At 50.0% G+C, this 15,891-nt stretch overlaps 1 protein-coding gene and 1 long non-coding RNA gene across 9 annotated transcripts in view; both read right to left on the bottom strand.

Moving 5' to 3' along the window:
- TSPAN15 (tetraspanin 15) overlaps nucleotides 1-15,891 on the bottom strand; it is an 86,401-nt gene that overhangs the window by 62,548 nt on the left and 7,962 nt on the right. For 2 of the 8 annotated variants that reach the window (XM_084997147.1, XM_084997150.1), the window contains exons 2-3: nucleotides 10,522-10,604; nucleotides 7,749-9,168 (exon numbers count right to left, since the gene is read on the bottom strand). In XM_084997147.1, coding sequence (XP_084853273.1) covers nucleotides 7,749-7,769 — 21 coding nt within the window. In that variant the 5' untranslated portion in view covers nucleotides 7,770-9,168; nucleotides 10,522-10,604. Of the gene's footprint in view, nucleotides 1-7,748; nucleotides 10,605-15,891 lie in introns of those variants that run through there. The other 6 variants (XM_084997146.1, XM_084997148.1, XM_084997149.1 and 3 more) reach the window with 5 other exon arrangements.
- Nucleotides 905-6,353, bottom strand: LOC146396863 (uncharacterized). Its single transcript, XR_014828052.1, has 2 exons — nucleotides 6,029-6,353; nucleotides 905-5,030 (listed from the first exon to the last, which is right to left on the bottom strand). It is a non-coding gene; the product is annotated as an uncharacterized LOC146396863 (long non-coding RNA).

Below are 15,891 nucleotides of genomic sequence, written 5' to 3'. Positions count from 1 at the left end.
CACGGAATGTGATATGATGAATCCCACTTTACAAATGAGGAAACAGAAGTGCAGAGAAGTAAACTGACTTTTCTCCAGCAGGAAGTGTAAGTGCTCTGTGACCCAGCAAATGACGTGCTTTCTACTGCTACATTCTCGCGCACCCATGGCATTCCAGCTACATTAGAATGAAATGAGTTAACTATGTGGCTTAAAAAGCACCTGAAGGAAGTTCCTGTTGTGGATCAGCAATAATGCACCTGACCGGTATCCATGGGGGGATTCAATCCCTGGCCTCACTCAGTGGGTTAAGGATCCAGTGTTGCTGTGAGCTATGGTGTAGGTCACAGATGCAGCTCGGATACTGTGTTGCTGTGGCTGTGACGTAGGCTGGCAGCTACAGCTCTGATTTGACCCCTATCCTGGGAACCTCCAAATGCCTCAGATGTGGCCCTAAAAAGCAAAAAAAAAAAAAAAAAGAAAGAAAGAAAAGAAAAGAAAAGAAAAGAAAAAAGCAACTGGGAACAATGTGCAGTGGCACAAATATTAAGAGTTCAATGCCAGTTAGATTTGAAACTTTATAGAATTATGATGCATTATGTAAGATAATAGTTCTGTGAGATTTCGTATTTTTTATAAAAGATCAAATAAGTCTAGGAAATGCTACAGGATTTTTTCATAGCCTTAAACATGTATGAGAATGGATGTTGTGTCTCCAGGAGGAAAGAAGGGGATGCAGCCTTTACCACCTATATTTGACTCACAACCCTATTTTCCCCAGGGACCAGCTGCTAACATCTCAAGGAACTAACATCTCTCAGAATGTCCTTTGGGAAATGCTGCCCCATGCGACTGATTCCTAATTCTTTTTTCTTTTTTTTTTTTTTTTTTTTTTTTTGTGTGTGTGTGTGTATGTGTGTGTGTCTTTTTGCTATTTCTTGGGCTGCTTCCACGGCACATGGAGGCTCCCAGGCTAGGAGTCCAATCAGAGCCCAGCCTAGGCCAGAGCCACAGCAACACAGGATCCGAGCTGTGTCTGCAACCTACACCACAGCTCAAGGCAACGCCGGATCCTTAACCCACTGAGCAAGGCCAGGGATCAAACCTGCAACCTCATGGTTCCTAGTCAGATTCATTAACCACTGTGCCACGATGGGAACTCCCCTGATTCCTAATTCTTGTGGAGTTGAAAGTATCCTTCTCAAAATGATATGCTCTATATTTAAGAGGAAAATTAAAAAAAAAAAACAGATAATTTCTGTTTTGTGCTTGACTTGGTAAAATTACACAACTTCCTCTGCTGTAATGGTCAGACAACCAGAACCAGATCCATCTGTGATCACACCTCCCAGGGCCTTGCATGGGGTGTGGCAGGAGGTTGGAGAGAGCTATATTAATAACCTAACTGGCCCATCATAGGGACTATTACTGAATGATGGCACGGCCATGCCAGGGAGTCCTGCACAGCCTTGAAATTGACAGTGATAAGGAAGGGCACTGAGGGTCATGGGAACTGATCTTCATACACTGAGGCTCTGTCTGGGGATGGGGGTGGGGCTTAAATCAAGTTCTGGTCCTGAAGCTTCAGCAAGGCTTTCTGAGCCTCCACCCCCAGGGATGGGTGATGTCGAGGACAGTGACCCTAGGGAGCAACCGATGTCAGCCTTTAGAAGGGGGGCAATCTGGGGAGACCTGGGGAGAGTGGCCCTGGCCAGAGCCCAGGGGACCAACTGGAGGATCCTGAGGCAGGCAAGTGGGTCAGGTGCCTACAGGGAATGGTGGGTCCGGGCTGGGGTCCCAGGGCTAGGAGTGAGGTCAGCAGCTGGCAGAGGCCACTAGGGTTCTGCCTCCTGCATCTCATGGGGCTTTTTTGGGAGGGCACAGGCTCTGGGTCATGGATGGGTTGGGGGCAGCCTAAGGGGTCATTCAGTGTTAGGGTTCTTGGCTCCAGGTGAACCAGGCTTATTCCATGACATGACTGGGGGGATGGAGTGGACTAGGATCCCCTTTAGTAAGTTCAATGTGATCATAGCTTCTTTCCCAAAACTTACTGTCCCCACCACCACCACCAAGTGCAGAGTGCGAGGTCTCACCTATATGAAGGAGGGGCTCTGTTTTGAGAAGAAGGTGGGAGAAGGTTCTCCTGAAATGGGAGGAGAGCAGATATCTGGTTCTTTCCTACAGAGCCTGGCTTCCCAGCCTGGCCCACCCTTTGGACCTTTTCCATCTTTCAGCAAGCGACAAGCATCCTGGGGCTACATGTTCCTGATGGTGGTGTGAGGCTTGGCCCCTTCAGCACATCACGTGAAGCCCTGATCACAGATAGCTTCAGCTTCAGACGCTTGGACGCCAGCCTCACACGTGGCTCCCAGGGCGCCTGGGGGAGAATCCCCCCCACATCCCCACAGTCCTGCCTGGGACCAGTGCATGGCCTTCTTCTTTCTCTACCTCTTGCCCTCTGGAGCCCTTAGAGGAAGGAATGGAGGCCCCAGAAAGATCAGTTTCCTTTCTTTTGCCCCTTCTTTCCAGGATGACCAGCCATCCTGGTTTGCCCACAACTGAGGATAGTTTGTGGCACGTGGCACGTTCAGCGTTAAAAGTGTGACAGTCCCTGGAAAGCATAAGCTTGCCTGGGACTGAGGGGTTTCCTGAGGTCCAGGAGTTTTGGTGCTAAAACCAAAAAGTCCTGTGCAAAACCAGGACAAGTTGGTCACCCTCCTTTCCATCCTTCCCACCACCTTCCAGATGCTCAGAGCGGGGCACAGTAGTGAGAGGGCTGCAGATGTGCTGAGGGTGAGTGGAGCTCACTGAAGCAGCACAGCTTCACAAAAAAACATCTGTGAGGTTCCCACTGCGGTGCAATGGGATTGGCGGTGTTGTCTCTATAATGCCAGGACAAAAGTTCGATCCTTGGCCCTGCCCAGTGAGTTAAAGGAGCCAGCATTGCGACAGCTGAGTTTGCACCTGCAGCTCGGATCTGATCCCCGGCCTGGTAACTCCACGTGCTGAGGCGTGACCACAAAAAGAAAAAAAAAAAATTGATTTGGAGTGGCAAGAGTGGGTGCTGAGGAAATGCCCGTGGTGGGGGAGGGGGCCCTTCTGGAGGACACTCCAGGCTGGTGTCACAGGGCTTTGACAGAAGATGGATCTAGGATCCCGGAACTGGCCTTGCTGGGACTCCTCCGCCAGGCATTCTGGGAAGGCAGCCTGGGAACACTGGCTGCTGGGCGACTCAGCCAGGCCTGCCTGACTCACTGGGAGCAGCGGCGGGGGCCCAAGCATCATGGCTGCAGCAGCAGCTCCATCTGTCACTTGGGAGGATGGGGCAGCTTCTCCTGGAAGGCTGGGTGCTGCTGGGGGAGGGGAGCCTCAGAGCAGGTGACCGGGCCCCCAAAGCAGTCAGAAGTTACAAAGAATGAGCCTTGGGGGACAGAGGAATGGGGTCTGGACTTGATCCTGTAGCTATTGAGGAAGGGGTGTAAGGCTTCTATCCTCAGAAAATACACAAGGATCTGCTGGTCTTTGGCAAGAAAGGTAACAGGCCACAGCACCCTGGTTGCTCAGGGGCCCCAGGGACCCTTAAGGGTGGACTGCCCAGGTTACAGTTGACAAAGTGCTTTCACCACATATTAGAGCCCTGGTCACTCCCAGACTCACTTGCATATCAACCCCCTTCCCCACTGGGTTGTCTGCACCACAAGGTAAGGACCACTTGGTATGTGGGCCCTGGGGACTGGGTGGGGTGCTGGGCACACGTAGCTGCTCCTAAATCATGGAAGCCACTGCTCGGCTGTCCCTTGCCGTGCGGGCTGGCTCTGCCTTCAGCCCCACTCAGACCACAGGTTCTGTCCTTCCGCAGCTTCCGCCAGAAATCCAGTCACACGTTTGGGGGAAAACTCGTCCCAGGAGGGCCCGGTTCTTTCTCCCAGAGTCCTTTCTCCTCCTTCCTATATTTTCCCTCAGACCATTTCACTTCCTCTTTCCTGTTTGCTGAGCACGTCCCAGCAGCTGTAGCACCTACATTCTGACTCTACCCAGCTCAGAGAAAACAAAAGGCTTCTACTAGCAAAATGCCATTTTCTGTCACAAACACTACTGTTTTTTCCTCTTCTGTGGTCATCAGAATAGCTTTGTGTGGGAAACAAGACAAGAAGGATTCTTCCAGTTTTATTCATGGGAAGACACAGTCTTGGAGTGTGCACCCAAAGTCACCCAGCCCGTTAGGGTCTGTGCAGGGACTAGAAGCTGGGGTTGGTTTTCACCTCCCGTGCAGCCTCCTCAAGCTTCCCTCCAACCCCTGGATCAGTGCTGGCTCCCTCTCTGCCCCAGCAACTGGCCCCAAGCATTTCATGAGGACTGCAGAGAAAGCCGGCTAGTCTGACTTCCAGAGGGGCAAGTGGGGGCTGGGAAAAGCACACTGGGTTTAGGTGGCTATATACAAGTTAGTTGAAGTGCATCATAAAAGCTGTGGGACCCTGTGTTTAAAGTCAGCCTGTGGAGCTCCCGCTGTGGTGCAACAGGATCAGCAGCATCTTAAGAGTACTGGGATGTAGGTGTGATCCCCAGCCCGGCACAGTGGGTTAAGGATCTGGCATTGCTGCAGCTGCAGCTTAGGTCACAACTGCAGCTCGGATCTGATCCCTGGTGAGGAACTCCATATGCCACTGGGCAGCCAAATAATAATAATAATAATAATATAAAATAAAATCAGCTGGGGTGGAAGGAGTCACTGAATTCTTCTAGTAAAGGACTGAACCCTCCTCTAATTTTATTCTCTTGAGAAGCCAAAATAACTGCCCCCAGAAACTCCTCCAATATAACATTGACTAGACATTTTTTAACAGGACCCAAAAATCTATTTTACATTATAGTCCAATGTCCATACAAAACACACAGCTGAGCAAAACTTGCATGAAACAAACTCACTCTTACTTCATGATGCATTCTTATATTTTCTACACTACCCCTTTTATTTATTTATTTATTTATTTTTAGGGCCGAAAGTGCAGCCTATGGAAATTCTCAGGCTAGGGGTCAAGTAGGAGCTGCAGCTGCCAGCCTACACCACAGCCACAGCAACACCAGATCCAAGCCACATCTTTGACCTACACCGAAGCTCTAGGTAATGCCACATCCTTAACCCACTGAGTGGGGCAGGGATCAAACACGGGTCCTCATGGATACTAGATGGGTTCGTTACTGCTGAGCCACAACGGAAGAGCAGGAACTGTTGTGCCTTCTGTCACGTGCTGGCTTGGCCCTGCTCTAGACAGGTCAATAGGCTGACTCTATGGGGACCAAGAGGAAAAAAAACATGAGCAATTAAAGAAAAATCACACCTGTATAAAAGGAGTCAGTAATACAGGAAACCCTAGGTGAATGTGTACATTAGAACTAGCAAGAAAAGGGAGTTTCCGTTGTGGCTCAGTAGTTAAGGAATCTGACTAGGAACCATGAGGTTGAGGGTTAGATCACTGGCCTCGCTCAGTGGGTTAAGGATCTGGCATTGCCATGAGCTGTGGCATAGGCCGAAGATGTGGCTTGGATCCTACATTGCTGTGGCTCTGGCATAGGCCAGCGGTTACAGCTCCGATTCGACCCCTAACCTGGGAACCTCCATATGCCGAGGATGTGGCCCTAGAAAAGACAAAAAGATTAAAAAAAAAAAAAAAAGAACTAGCAATAAAGACAAGAAGTTCTCTTCTGGTGCAACAGGTTAGGGATCTGGCGAGGTCACTGCGAACTTCCATATGCTGCCAAAAAAAAGAAAAAAGACACAAGAGGGCTTCAAAGGAAGAAAAGTTATGGTAACTATCAGGAATAGCAGTTGGAGCACATATGAAAAAAATTCCTATGGAGCTCCAGTTGTGACTCGGCGGTAATGAATTAGACTAGTATCCATGAGGGTGCAAGTTCGATCCCTGGCCTCGCTCAATGAATGGGTCAAGGATCTGGTGTTGCCATGAGCTGTGATGCAGATAACAGATGTGGCTCGGATACCGTGTTGCTATGACTGTGGCGTAGGCTGGCAGCTGCAGCTCTGCCTCACCCCTAGCCTGGGAACTCCCATAGACCACAAGTGTGGCCCTAAAAAGCAAAACTAAATAAATAAGTAAATAAAAATAAAAACAAAAAAACTCTTGCAAACTAAAATGTATGCCTTTCAAATACAACAATTCACTAGCCACAGTCAATGCTGGGAACTGAGTCAGTGATCTGGAAGACAAAGGCAGAGAAGGCTCTCACAATTCAGAGCAAAACCACAACAGAGTGGAAATCAGAAGAAAAAGATAAAGAGATGTGGAGGCCAGACCCCTAAGAAATGTGGCAGATGCCACGGGCTGACTACCTCAAACCTGTTTCCAACCTCCTCCTTCTTTCTCTGACTCCGCTGTGGAGGCTGGACACGTGAAGTATACTTGTTACCAGCTTCGTTTGCTGTAAGACACTGTTTCCCGCCCATGAGATATAAGCATTCAGAATGATTTTTGGGTTTTTTCCTGATACAGAATGCACATGTGGGACATCCCCAGTGGCTCAGCCAATTAAGGATCTGGCATTGTCACGTCTGTGGCTCAGGTTGATGCTGAGCCCAGAACTTCCACATTCTGTGAGTGCAGCCAAAAAAACGCTCATTCAATTGGTACCACTCATTTTCCCCCTTTCTTTCTACCTTGAATGCAAACACGGTGCCCAGAGCTGCAGCAGCCATCCTGGGACCCCAAGAGAGAGGCCAAGAGAACTGAAGCGATACCAGCCCAAACCCTGACATTTGTCCAGCAACAGAGCCCAAGCAAGCAACTGCCTACTCAGGGTCTTCTTGTTAAATGAGAAAATTAAGCACCTATTTATTCAAGTCATTCTTTACTCAACTCTTCTGCTACTTACACCTGAAAATATTCTTCCACAATATAAGAAATTATAGAAGAAAATATTCCTGTGGAGAAAAATTTGAGTTTTTAAACTGAAAGGACTCACTGAGTACCATACTTAAAACCCGCTACTCTTATACACACATGGTATTTATAAAACTGGCAAATTCCTGAATTCCACAGAGAAAAGAGAAAAAACTACAATCTTCCAGCAGAGAGAGCAAGTACCTTAAAAGAGTATTAAACAAACATTAGATTTTTCATTTTCAGCTCCTGAGTCTGGAAGAGAGAAGCAACCTCAGTCAATTATTGAGATGAAATAATTTAACCCTAATCCAGAAATCAATTTTATTTTATTTTATTTTTGTTGTTGTTGTTGTTATTGTTGCTATTTCTTGGGCCGCTCCCGCGGCATATGGAGGTTCCCAGGCTAGGGGTTGAATCGGAGCTGTAGCCACCGGCCTACGCCAGAGCCACAGCAACGTGGGATCTGAGCCGTGTCTGCAACCTACACCACAGCTCACGGCAACGCCGGATCGTTAACCCACTGAGCAAGGGCAGGGATCGAACCCGCAACCTCATGGTTCCTAGTCGGATTCGTTAACCACTGCGCCACGACGGGAACTCCCAGAAATCAATTTTAAATACCATATTAAACAAGGGGTATTTTCCACAGTCTCAAGGTCCCTGGGTAATTATTAGCCACAGTTTGGGAATTTCAAACAGAAAACAGGCAAAAATTGGCTTCAAGAGTACCTAGAACACCTTCCTATCTATACCCACATTTAAAGAAAAAATGTTTTTCTTTATGCTTCAAACACTGTAAACAGATAAACTGCAAAACAAAGAAACAAACCTAGGGCCAACACTCAAAATCGTAAGAGGAATAAAACTTACCTCTGGAAGGATTAGTTCCATCCATGTTTCCACTTGGTCGGGGCGGGGCCGGGGTGGGGGGAGGCCGACCTCAGTAACAACACAGTGTGGTAAGTGTCCACGTGAGGGAGGACCCGTTGCTTAGCTCTGTGTGTTCCAGGAAGGCTTCTAGGAGGCAGCAGTGCTGAAGAGAGGCCTGCCTGGCTAAGCGGAAGTTGCCCAGGCAAAAGGGTACAGAAGCGGGTCTCAGAATAAGAGCAGTTCCTAAACTTGGCTGCAAACTGGAACCACCTGGGAATCTTTGAAAAGCATCGATGCTGGTCCCAATCCATGCCCCATACCTCCTGGCTGAATTGGTGTGAGGAGGGACGGGGTATCAGGCGTTTTCAAAGCTCCCCAGGTGATGCGAATGTGCAGCAAAAATCTGGGAACCGCTGGCTTACACCAGACTTGAGGCGAGAGCCTGTGACTCTCTGTAAAATGAAGAGAGACATGGAAGGCAGGGATGAACAGTGGAAATGGAGAAAGGTGGCTGGGTTAAAATCTAGGATGTAAACACAGCAATGGGAGGAAAAAGTATGTATACATGTATGTGTAACTTGGTTCCCACTCTGTACAGTGGAAAAATAAAAAAACAAAAACAAACAAACAAAAAGATCTAGGATGTATTATAGGTTCAGGAGTAGGTGATAGTGGGGAGAGAGCAAGGGCAAAAGAAGCTGATGGTGATGCCAAGTTTCAGGCTTGGGTAACTGGGTGGATGTAATCCCTTTTTTGCGATGCATAACACAGCAGGAGAAAGCCTACTGATTAGAGATGAGACGTGCTTGTTACAAGGAGGTTGGGCTCAATAAATCATAACCCCAGCTCCCCCTTCGCCCTCCTCCTTCTCCTCTGCCTCCTCATCACCCATGGAGAGGCTGCTTGAAGCCTTCGTAGTCACAAGGATTAAAGCAATGGTCTCGCCCTCTAGTGGCATCATATGTGTATTACAGGCACTCAGGCAGCAATTGGCACACATGCAGCGGATGGACCGGGCCCTGGTAGGAAGAGGGGGTGGAGGTGAGAGATCAGAGATGAGCTCTTAGTGCTCAGACAAGGATCTCCCAGATGATGCTCCTGCTCGGCCCAACTTGAGGAAAGGTCTCCGTTGGATAAGCCGCTATCTCTGCAATGTGGCCACAGCATGAAGGGAGGCCTGAACAAAGGAAAAGGCTCTGAATGGGGAGTCTGGAGGCTGGAGCTCCAAGCACAGCTCTGCTAGTCCTGGCTGTCTGACCTGGAGTGAGTGCCTCACCTGGGCATCTGTGTCCTTATCAGGACTAGGTGCTCCCAGAAGGCCAAGACTGTGTCTGTGGTGGTGATACACCAGTGGGCAGGACTGACTGTAGTTGTTAGCTGGGCAGCCAGGTGAGAGCAAACACTCAGGGAGGTTCTGTCGCTAAAAGGAAGGAGAAAGTGGGCCTGAGTAAGAGTTCGCAGTTACACCTGGTAAAGGAATGGAGCTCTCTTCCCCCTTAACCCAGAGAGTATGGCCAGGTCACTGAAAGGTTTCAAGCAGCAAGTGCATGGTCAGTACTTTTAAAAGATCGCTGTAGGAGTTTCCCTTGTGGCTCAGTGGAAACGAACACGACTAGTATCCATGAGGATGCAGGTTCAATCCTTGGCCTCACTCAGTGGGTTAAGGAACCAGTGTTGCTGTGAGCTGTGGTGTAGGTCACAGATGTGGCTCGGATCTGGCATTGCTGTGGCTGTGGTGAAGTCCAGCAGCTGCAGCTCTGGTTCAACCCACAGCCTGGGAACTTCCATATGCAGCACGTGTGGCCCTAAAAGAATAAATAAATAAGAGATGACTGTAGCAGAGGATGGAGTAAGTGGGGTGAGATCACACAGAGGCTAGTAAGGAGACTGTTGTAGGAACTTTAATGATAATGGTGACCTGGACCTGGCAGGGTTGGACAAAAGGGCACAGGAATCCAGGCACATACTGGGCCAAGTGAGAATTATTTTATAATCAAGTATGACAGGGGTTCCCGTTGTGGTGCAGCAGAAGCGAATCCAACTAGGAACCATGAGGTTACTGGTTCGATTCCTGGCCTCGCTCAGTGGGTTAAGGATCTGGCATTGCCATGAGCTGTGGTGTAGGTTGCAGATGCAGCTTGGATCCTGCATTGCTGTGGCTGTGGTGTAGGCTGGCAGCTGTAGCTCCGATTCGACCCCTAGCCTGGAAACCTCCGTATGCTGCTGGTGCGGCCCTAAAAAAAAAAAAAAGGAAAAAAAAAATCAAGTATGACAAGAACTAGATGCAATGCCAACATGAGTTCTAACACGTTTATTCATCCCTGTTTTCCTTTGGTCATGGGGTCTTCCAAATCCCCCAGCCTCATGATGTCATTTTAGTGAAACTGAACCTGAGTAACCCAAGCTGATATCATGAAGGCCTGTCAGCTATAACTTCTGCTAAAGCCAAGCCTGTCACAGTGTCAGGCTCTGCTCCCTAGCCAGGAGGTGGGTGGGGGAACATATTTTGCAAACGATTTCAAGTGGAACGTCCCAGGGTTAAGATCAATGGTCAAAAAGGCTGTTTGGCCCAAAGAGCACAGGCTGGTGTATCCTCGAAACCTTTGAGGGATTCCTGAAGGACCAGCAGGGTGACTTCAGACCAGGTGTCACAGAAACGACATGCAAGGCTCTCCCCATCGGCCTCCACTCACCCTTTCTAGCCTCATCTCTGGAGCAGGAGGTCAATATTCCAACGGATTTAATATAGAAACTTAGCTTTCTTTTCTCCTACCTTCCTTTGCATGCTTGAAGGATGGAAAGCCAGTATTTTCTTCACTTCCTGGGAAGGTCTGAAGATTAAAGGTCTCCGTGCCCCTGGGGAGAGCAGAATGGGTTTTTGGTTGTTAGTGTTCTGAGCCTTATCAAAGCTATGGTGGAAGAGCATGAAGGATGGTGGAGCTTGGAAGAAGAGGCTGAGGTTTTACCGAGTCTGGGCTTCCTCGGGAGTGAGGAGTGGAGAGAGGACTATGGGGCCAGGTGAAGTGGGTATTCGAGTCCTCTCCCTGGCAGAGCCCTGGGAGGAATGACCATGATGAGGGGACAGGGGTGGTGGGGCACTGTGGAAAGATGGATGTCCAGGACCCAGTCCCCAGCTGAGTCCACAATTCCCAGGTCGCAGCAGGCTCCTGACTTCCAGGGCCTTTCAGAAACAGGGAGGTGAGGTACCACTGCAATGACCTGTGTGGATTAATGACCAATCAAGGCCCCACTGCAAGGCAGGTGCCTTGGCACGATGGGCAGCCCGAGCTGGGGTGGGCAGTGAGGCCCCCGAGAAGTACGAGGTTGGGTTTCCCTGCCAGCTCAACAAGATGGGGGCTTGGAGTCAAGATTAAGTTGATTTTTAGAGAAAAAGGCAATGGGACCTTTCTTGCACCCTTGGGTCTGAGAACAGAGATTTTATACCTGCGACATCTCCTGTTCCTTTCCTGCAGGAACCCTCGGCTCCAGCCAGCTGGTCTGACCTTTCCGTCACAATCGGAGCTCATTCCCATGTCCCCTCCTCCATTACTTCTAGGAGCCACCTCCCTCCCCTGCCCCTGCCCCCCAAGCCCCCCCTCCCCGAAGCCTGAAGCCCATGGTGTCACCTATTTGACACGTGGGTATGGTGAGCTCTCTCTGCTGTGCCAGAACCTGGCTCCCCAACTTGGTGGGGAGCTTCAGGAAGGCAGAGACTCCATCCTTCCTCCTAACTCTGGGCTGAGCATCGGACCACCTGCCTGGTCAAGAGACCCACCACAGGGCCAGGACTCAGGCATCTCAGCAGAAGTCTTGACCCTTTGTCACCCCTGGCACCTACTGCCACATCTGCCAGCACCCAGGACAGACACCAAGTCCCCTCTGTCTGCCACACCCAAGCTGCCTCTGGGATGACCCCAGTCTTTCAACCAGCAAAGGAGCACGGGCGTGCCTCTCCCAGGACAAGTGTCACCAGCATCCTCCTCGGCCTGCCATAGATAGATGCTTTTGCAGAAGCCTGATGCTGGGAAATAAACCCATTTTGTGTTAAGAGTTTCTGAGCTCTGTGCAGCAGGACCACAGCAGATGTAAACACTCGCAGCTTCTCTTCTCCAGCTGGATAAACTTCAGGCTTTCAGGGCGAGGCGCTGCCCCGGGCATGCTCACAAGTGTTTAAAAAAGGTGTCAACTGCAGCCCACACTCTTGGCAGAGGGCAGTGCTCCCTCTCCCAGATGAAGCCCCAGACTCTGGGCCACAGAGGCTCAGGCCGGGGGCTGGGCCCCGAGCTCAACTCCTACAAGAGCCAGCCTGGGACCCTCCAGCATGTGAATAAGGGGGGGCCATCAGTGAAGAGTAAGTCCTGGAAGGCGCGGAGACCCTGACATCCCCAAAAAGCTCTGCCTGACCCCCAAAGACAGGTTCTTTTTAGCTTAAGCTTTAGATCCTGTAAAAATAGGCATGCTGCTCCCATCTCTCCTGACAGGGTGATATTTTAAAACTTATGCATTATTTGCTATTCATTTTTTTCATCTGACATTTACTGAGCACCTACTGTGTGCCACTGTGCCAGGCTTTATACTGCCCTGCCCACTCAAAGTTCCCTAAAATCCTACCATCAGTGCCAGTCCCATAAGTTTAAGGCTTTCTTATCTATCTATCCATCTATCTACATATAGATAGAGATATGAGATAGACCTCTAAGTAGATACAGAGATAGATAGAGAGATAGGTAGATAGATAGATGAATAATATATGTCATATATCCCCTTCCCTCACCCCTGAATCATATTTTAATTTTTATTTACTATCTTCATTCAACCAACATTTACAGGACACCTATGATGTTCTGGCCACTCTCCAAGACACTGGATGTAAACAAGACACAATCCAGGTGCTGAGGAGGTGACAGGGAGGTGGCCTTGATGGGCCTGCAGAGAGTGGAGGCAGATAGGCCAGTGCAGGCTGTGCAGGACCAGGGAAGCCATCACGAAGGGGCCCTTCACAGGCCAGACGGTCCGGAGCAAGCGCTCCTCTCTGGAGGCTCCCCCTCCTCTTCTCCAAATGAGGAACCAGATCAGGGCTCCTATGGCTTTGAATTGCATGGACCAAAAAGCTATCAAAAACCTAACTGAGGGAACCATACAGCTCATCAGCATGTTATTCCACTGAGTCAGAAGTACTGAAAAGAAAAAAGAAGGCTCAGCAGGTTAAGAACCCGACATAGTGTCCATGAAGATGTGGGTTCGATCCCTGACCTCTCTCCGTGGGTTAAGGATTCGGCATTGCTGTGAGCTGGTGGTGTCGGTCATAGACGTGGCTCAGATCCAGCGTTGCTGTGGCTGTGGCGGAGGCCGGCTGCTGAGGCTCCAATCCAGGCCCTGGCCTGGGAACCTCCATATGCCACAGCTGGGGCCCTAAAAAAGAAAAAAAGGAAAACCAGGAAAACAACTATCATCCACCATCACTATTATTTCATGAAAGAAGGGACACTTTAAGCCAAAAGCAAGAAGGGCGCGGTCTCAGAACGAAGGCTGATCCTTCAAACTAGACACATTTATCTGAAGAAGAAGCACACTGTGTTGTCCTTGTCCTCATTTGTCCCGTCCAGTGAACTTTGGGGTGATTAGATGACCCACAGCTGCACTGCACGTGACCCACAGAAACCGGGCCAGCCAGAGACTTGGTCAGGTAACTTTTATAGGTGCCTCTGGGGCGCTACTGAGGGGCACCCCAGCCACCACGCCTCCCAGAGCCCCTTTTCTCTCCCATCCCTCATCCCTGCAGCTGCTCCTGCCTCCTCCAAACCCCTGAAAAACAATTCTTCTCTAGCTCTAGTCTTCAAGGCTCTCGCCTCCAGGCCACAATAGCACAAACGGCAAGGGGCCCTCAAGGGGCGAGCTCCTGCCCTAAGTAATGAGGAGGCTGTCTGCTGTCCAGCACAGACACTGCCCTGTGCATCCCAGACCCCCTCAGAGCTGCGGGCAGTGCTGTCTGCAGGGTGTCCAGCTGTCATCAGCCATGCCTCGGCGCACAGAGCTGCCTTATCCAGGGTCCCACCCCTCCTAAGGGTTGCTACCTCCAGCAGTGGCCACCTCTGCTGTATCCAGGGCAGCTCTAAAAGGCCATTCTAGCTCAGGGTGACCGGACCCGCAGGGCTATGCATGCTCCTGTCTAACCAACACCCATTCCTGCTTCTTCCCCTTCCTCCCCAGGGGTGGATCCCGATGTGCCCCTTAATAAACTTCCTGCATTCTAACATCTAAGTCTGAGTTGCCTCCTAAGGGTACCCAGCCTGCGCCATCAGCTCAGTGCATCCAGCCAGAACTGACAGGCAGCCTTCCCTGGTGGAGCTCCCCACACACAGCCTCCATGAGCAAACTGGAGTTGATCGGTCCATAGGAGCTAAAGGAATTTAGAATGTGTTTCTAAATTCTTCTGGTTTGGGAAAGGTTTTTTTTATTTTTTAATTTTTTTTTTATGGCCACACCTGCAACATATGGAAGTTCCCAAGCTAGGGGTGAAATCGGAGCTACAGCTGCCGGCCTACACCACAGCCATAGCAACACTGGATCCTTAACCCACTTAGCAAGGCCAGGGATCAAACCCCCATCCTCACAGACACTATGTTGGGTCCTTAACCCGCTGGGCCACATCAGGAACTCCTGGGGTGGAGGGCTTGTTTTGGCTGAGCCCACAGCATATGGAAGTTGCTGGGCAGGGGATGGAACCCAGACACAGCAGCAACCTCAGCTGCTGCAGTGATGAGACTGGATCCTTAACCTGCTGCCCCACAAAGGAGCTCCAAAAATGTATTTGTTTTGACAAAGACCTGCTTCAAGGCCATTGTCTAGTGAAGGACTTTGCAGGTCAGCTCTGAGCAGCAAGGGTGATGGGTAAGCCCTTTGTCCATGGAGGCCCCCACCCTCTCCTTCCATGAGGCTACAAGCACATAGTTGGAAAGCTGCAAGAGCACATGATTTAAGGGGGAAATAAAATTCTGAGATTTAATAGTTCCAAGACATAATCTTCATATATACAATGGAGGTTGTGGGATGCCTCGGGGGATGGGGGAGGTGGAACGGGTACTGTTCTGGGCTTCTATGACGGGTGACACCCTTAGGTGTCCCAGCCCTGTGCTGTCCTTGCATCCTAAATGCAACAAATTCTAGCTGCCTGAAGAACCAAAAAAGGGGATGACTGCCCTGTGCTTACATCCTTATTTCTACACATTCTATCTCCGAAACCCTGGTCAGTGCAGCATGAGACAAACAAGCCCCAAAGTTGAGTGGCTGCTGCGCCAAAAAAAAAAATCAAAGGCAGAGGCCCTTCAGCAAAGGACAGATATCCAAACAGATGCTGGTGGTCCACTCTAGAGAGGGAACAGACCTCTGCCCAAAGGCCTGGCCGGGGTGGGGGGACCCGTTGTGTCTGAAGCTGAGTCTGGGAGGGCAGGAGGCCCAGAGCCCCACAGCACACACCCCATGGGAGGAGTAGGGACCCGGAAGCAGCTCTCAGGGACTGGGGCTGGATATCTAGGAGACCAAGCACACCCTCAGCACCGCAGCCCCACAGTGCTGGTGCCTGAGAGCCCTCCTCGGCTTTCGTGAGGGACACACCCCGCCTTTCTGAGCCTGCCCTGCCCCAAGGGTCCACACACCCACAGGTGTGCACAAGTGTGCTTACACACTTCCGTCTCTCTCTCTCTCTCTCTCTCACACACACACACACACACAGTCACTCAAACACAGCATTGCAGCCTCGGGCAGTCCAGGCACACGTACATAGTCAATGACCCAGAGTAGAGTCCATGGCACAAATGAATTTCTCTATGAAACAGAAACAGGCTTACAGACACGAAAACAGATTTTGGTTGCCCAGGGAGAGGGGGTGGAGGAGGGAGGGACTGGGAGGTTCAGGTGAACAGATGCAAACCATCATATGCAGATAGACAACTATCTAGCCTACTGTCTAGCACAGGGAACTATATTCAACATCGTGTGATAAACCCTAATGCAAAAGAATATGAAAAGGAATACATACAATGTATAACTGAGTCACTCTGTTGTACAGCAGAAATGAACACAACATTGTTAATCAACTACTTACAATTTTTAAAAAAAGAGTGGAGGAGTTCTTGTTGTGGCT

This window comes from Sus scrofa, chromosome 14 (genome assembly GCF_054392235.1).
Source record: "Sus scrofa isolate SSC_HxYL_T2T_F1_AM1 chromosome 14, Sscrofa_HxYL_maternal_Yorkshire_Landrace_v2.0, whole genome shotgun sequence".
Taxonomy (NCBI): domain Eukaryota; kingdom Metazoa; phylum Chordata; class Mammalia; order Artiodactyla; family Suidae; genus Sus; species Sus scrofa.
This window is presented reverse-complemented; position numbering and strand designations above follow the sequence as displayed.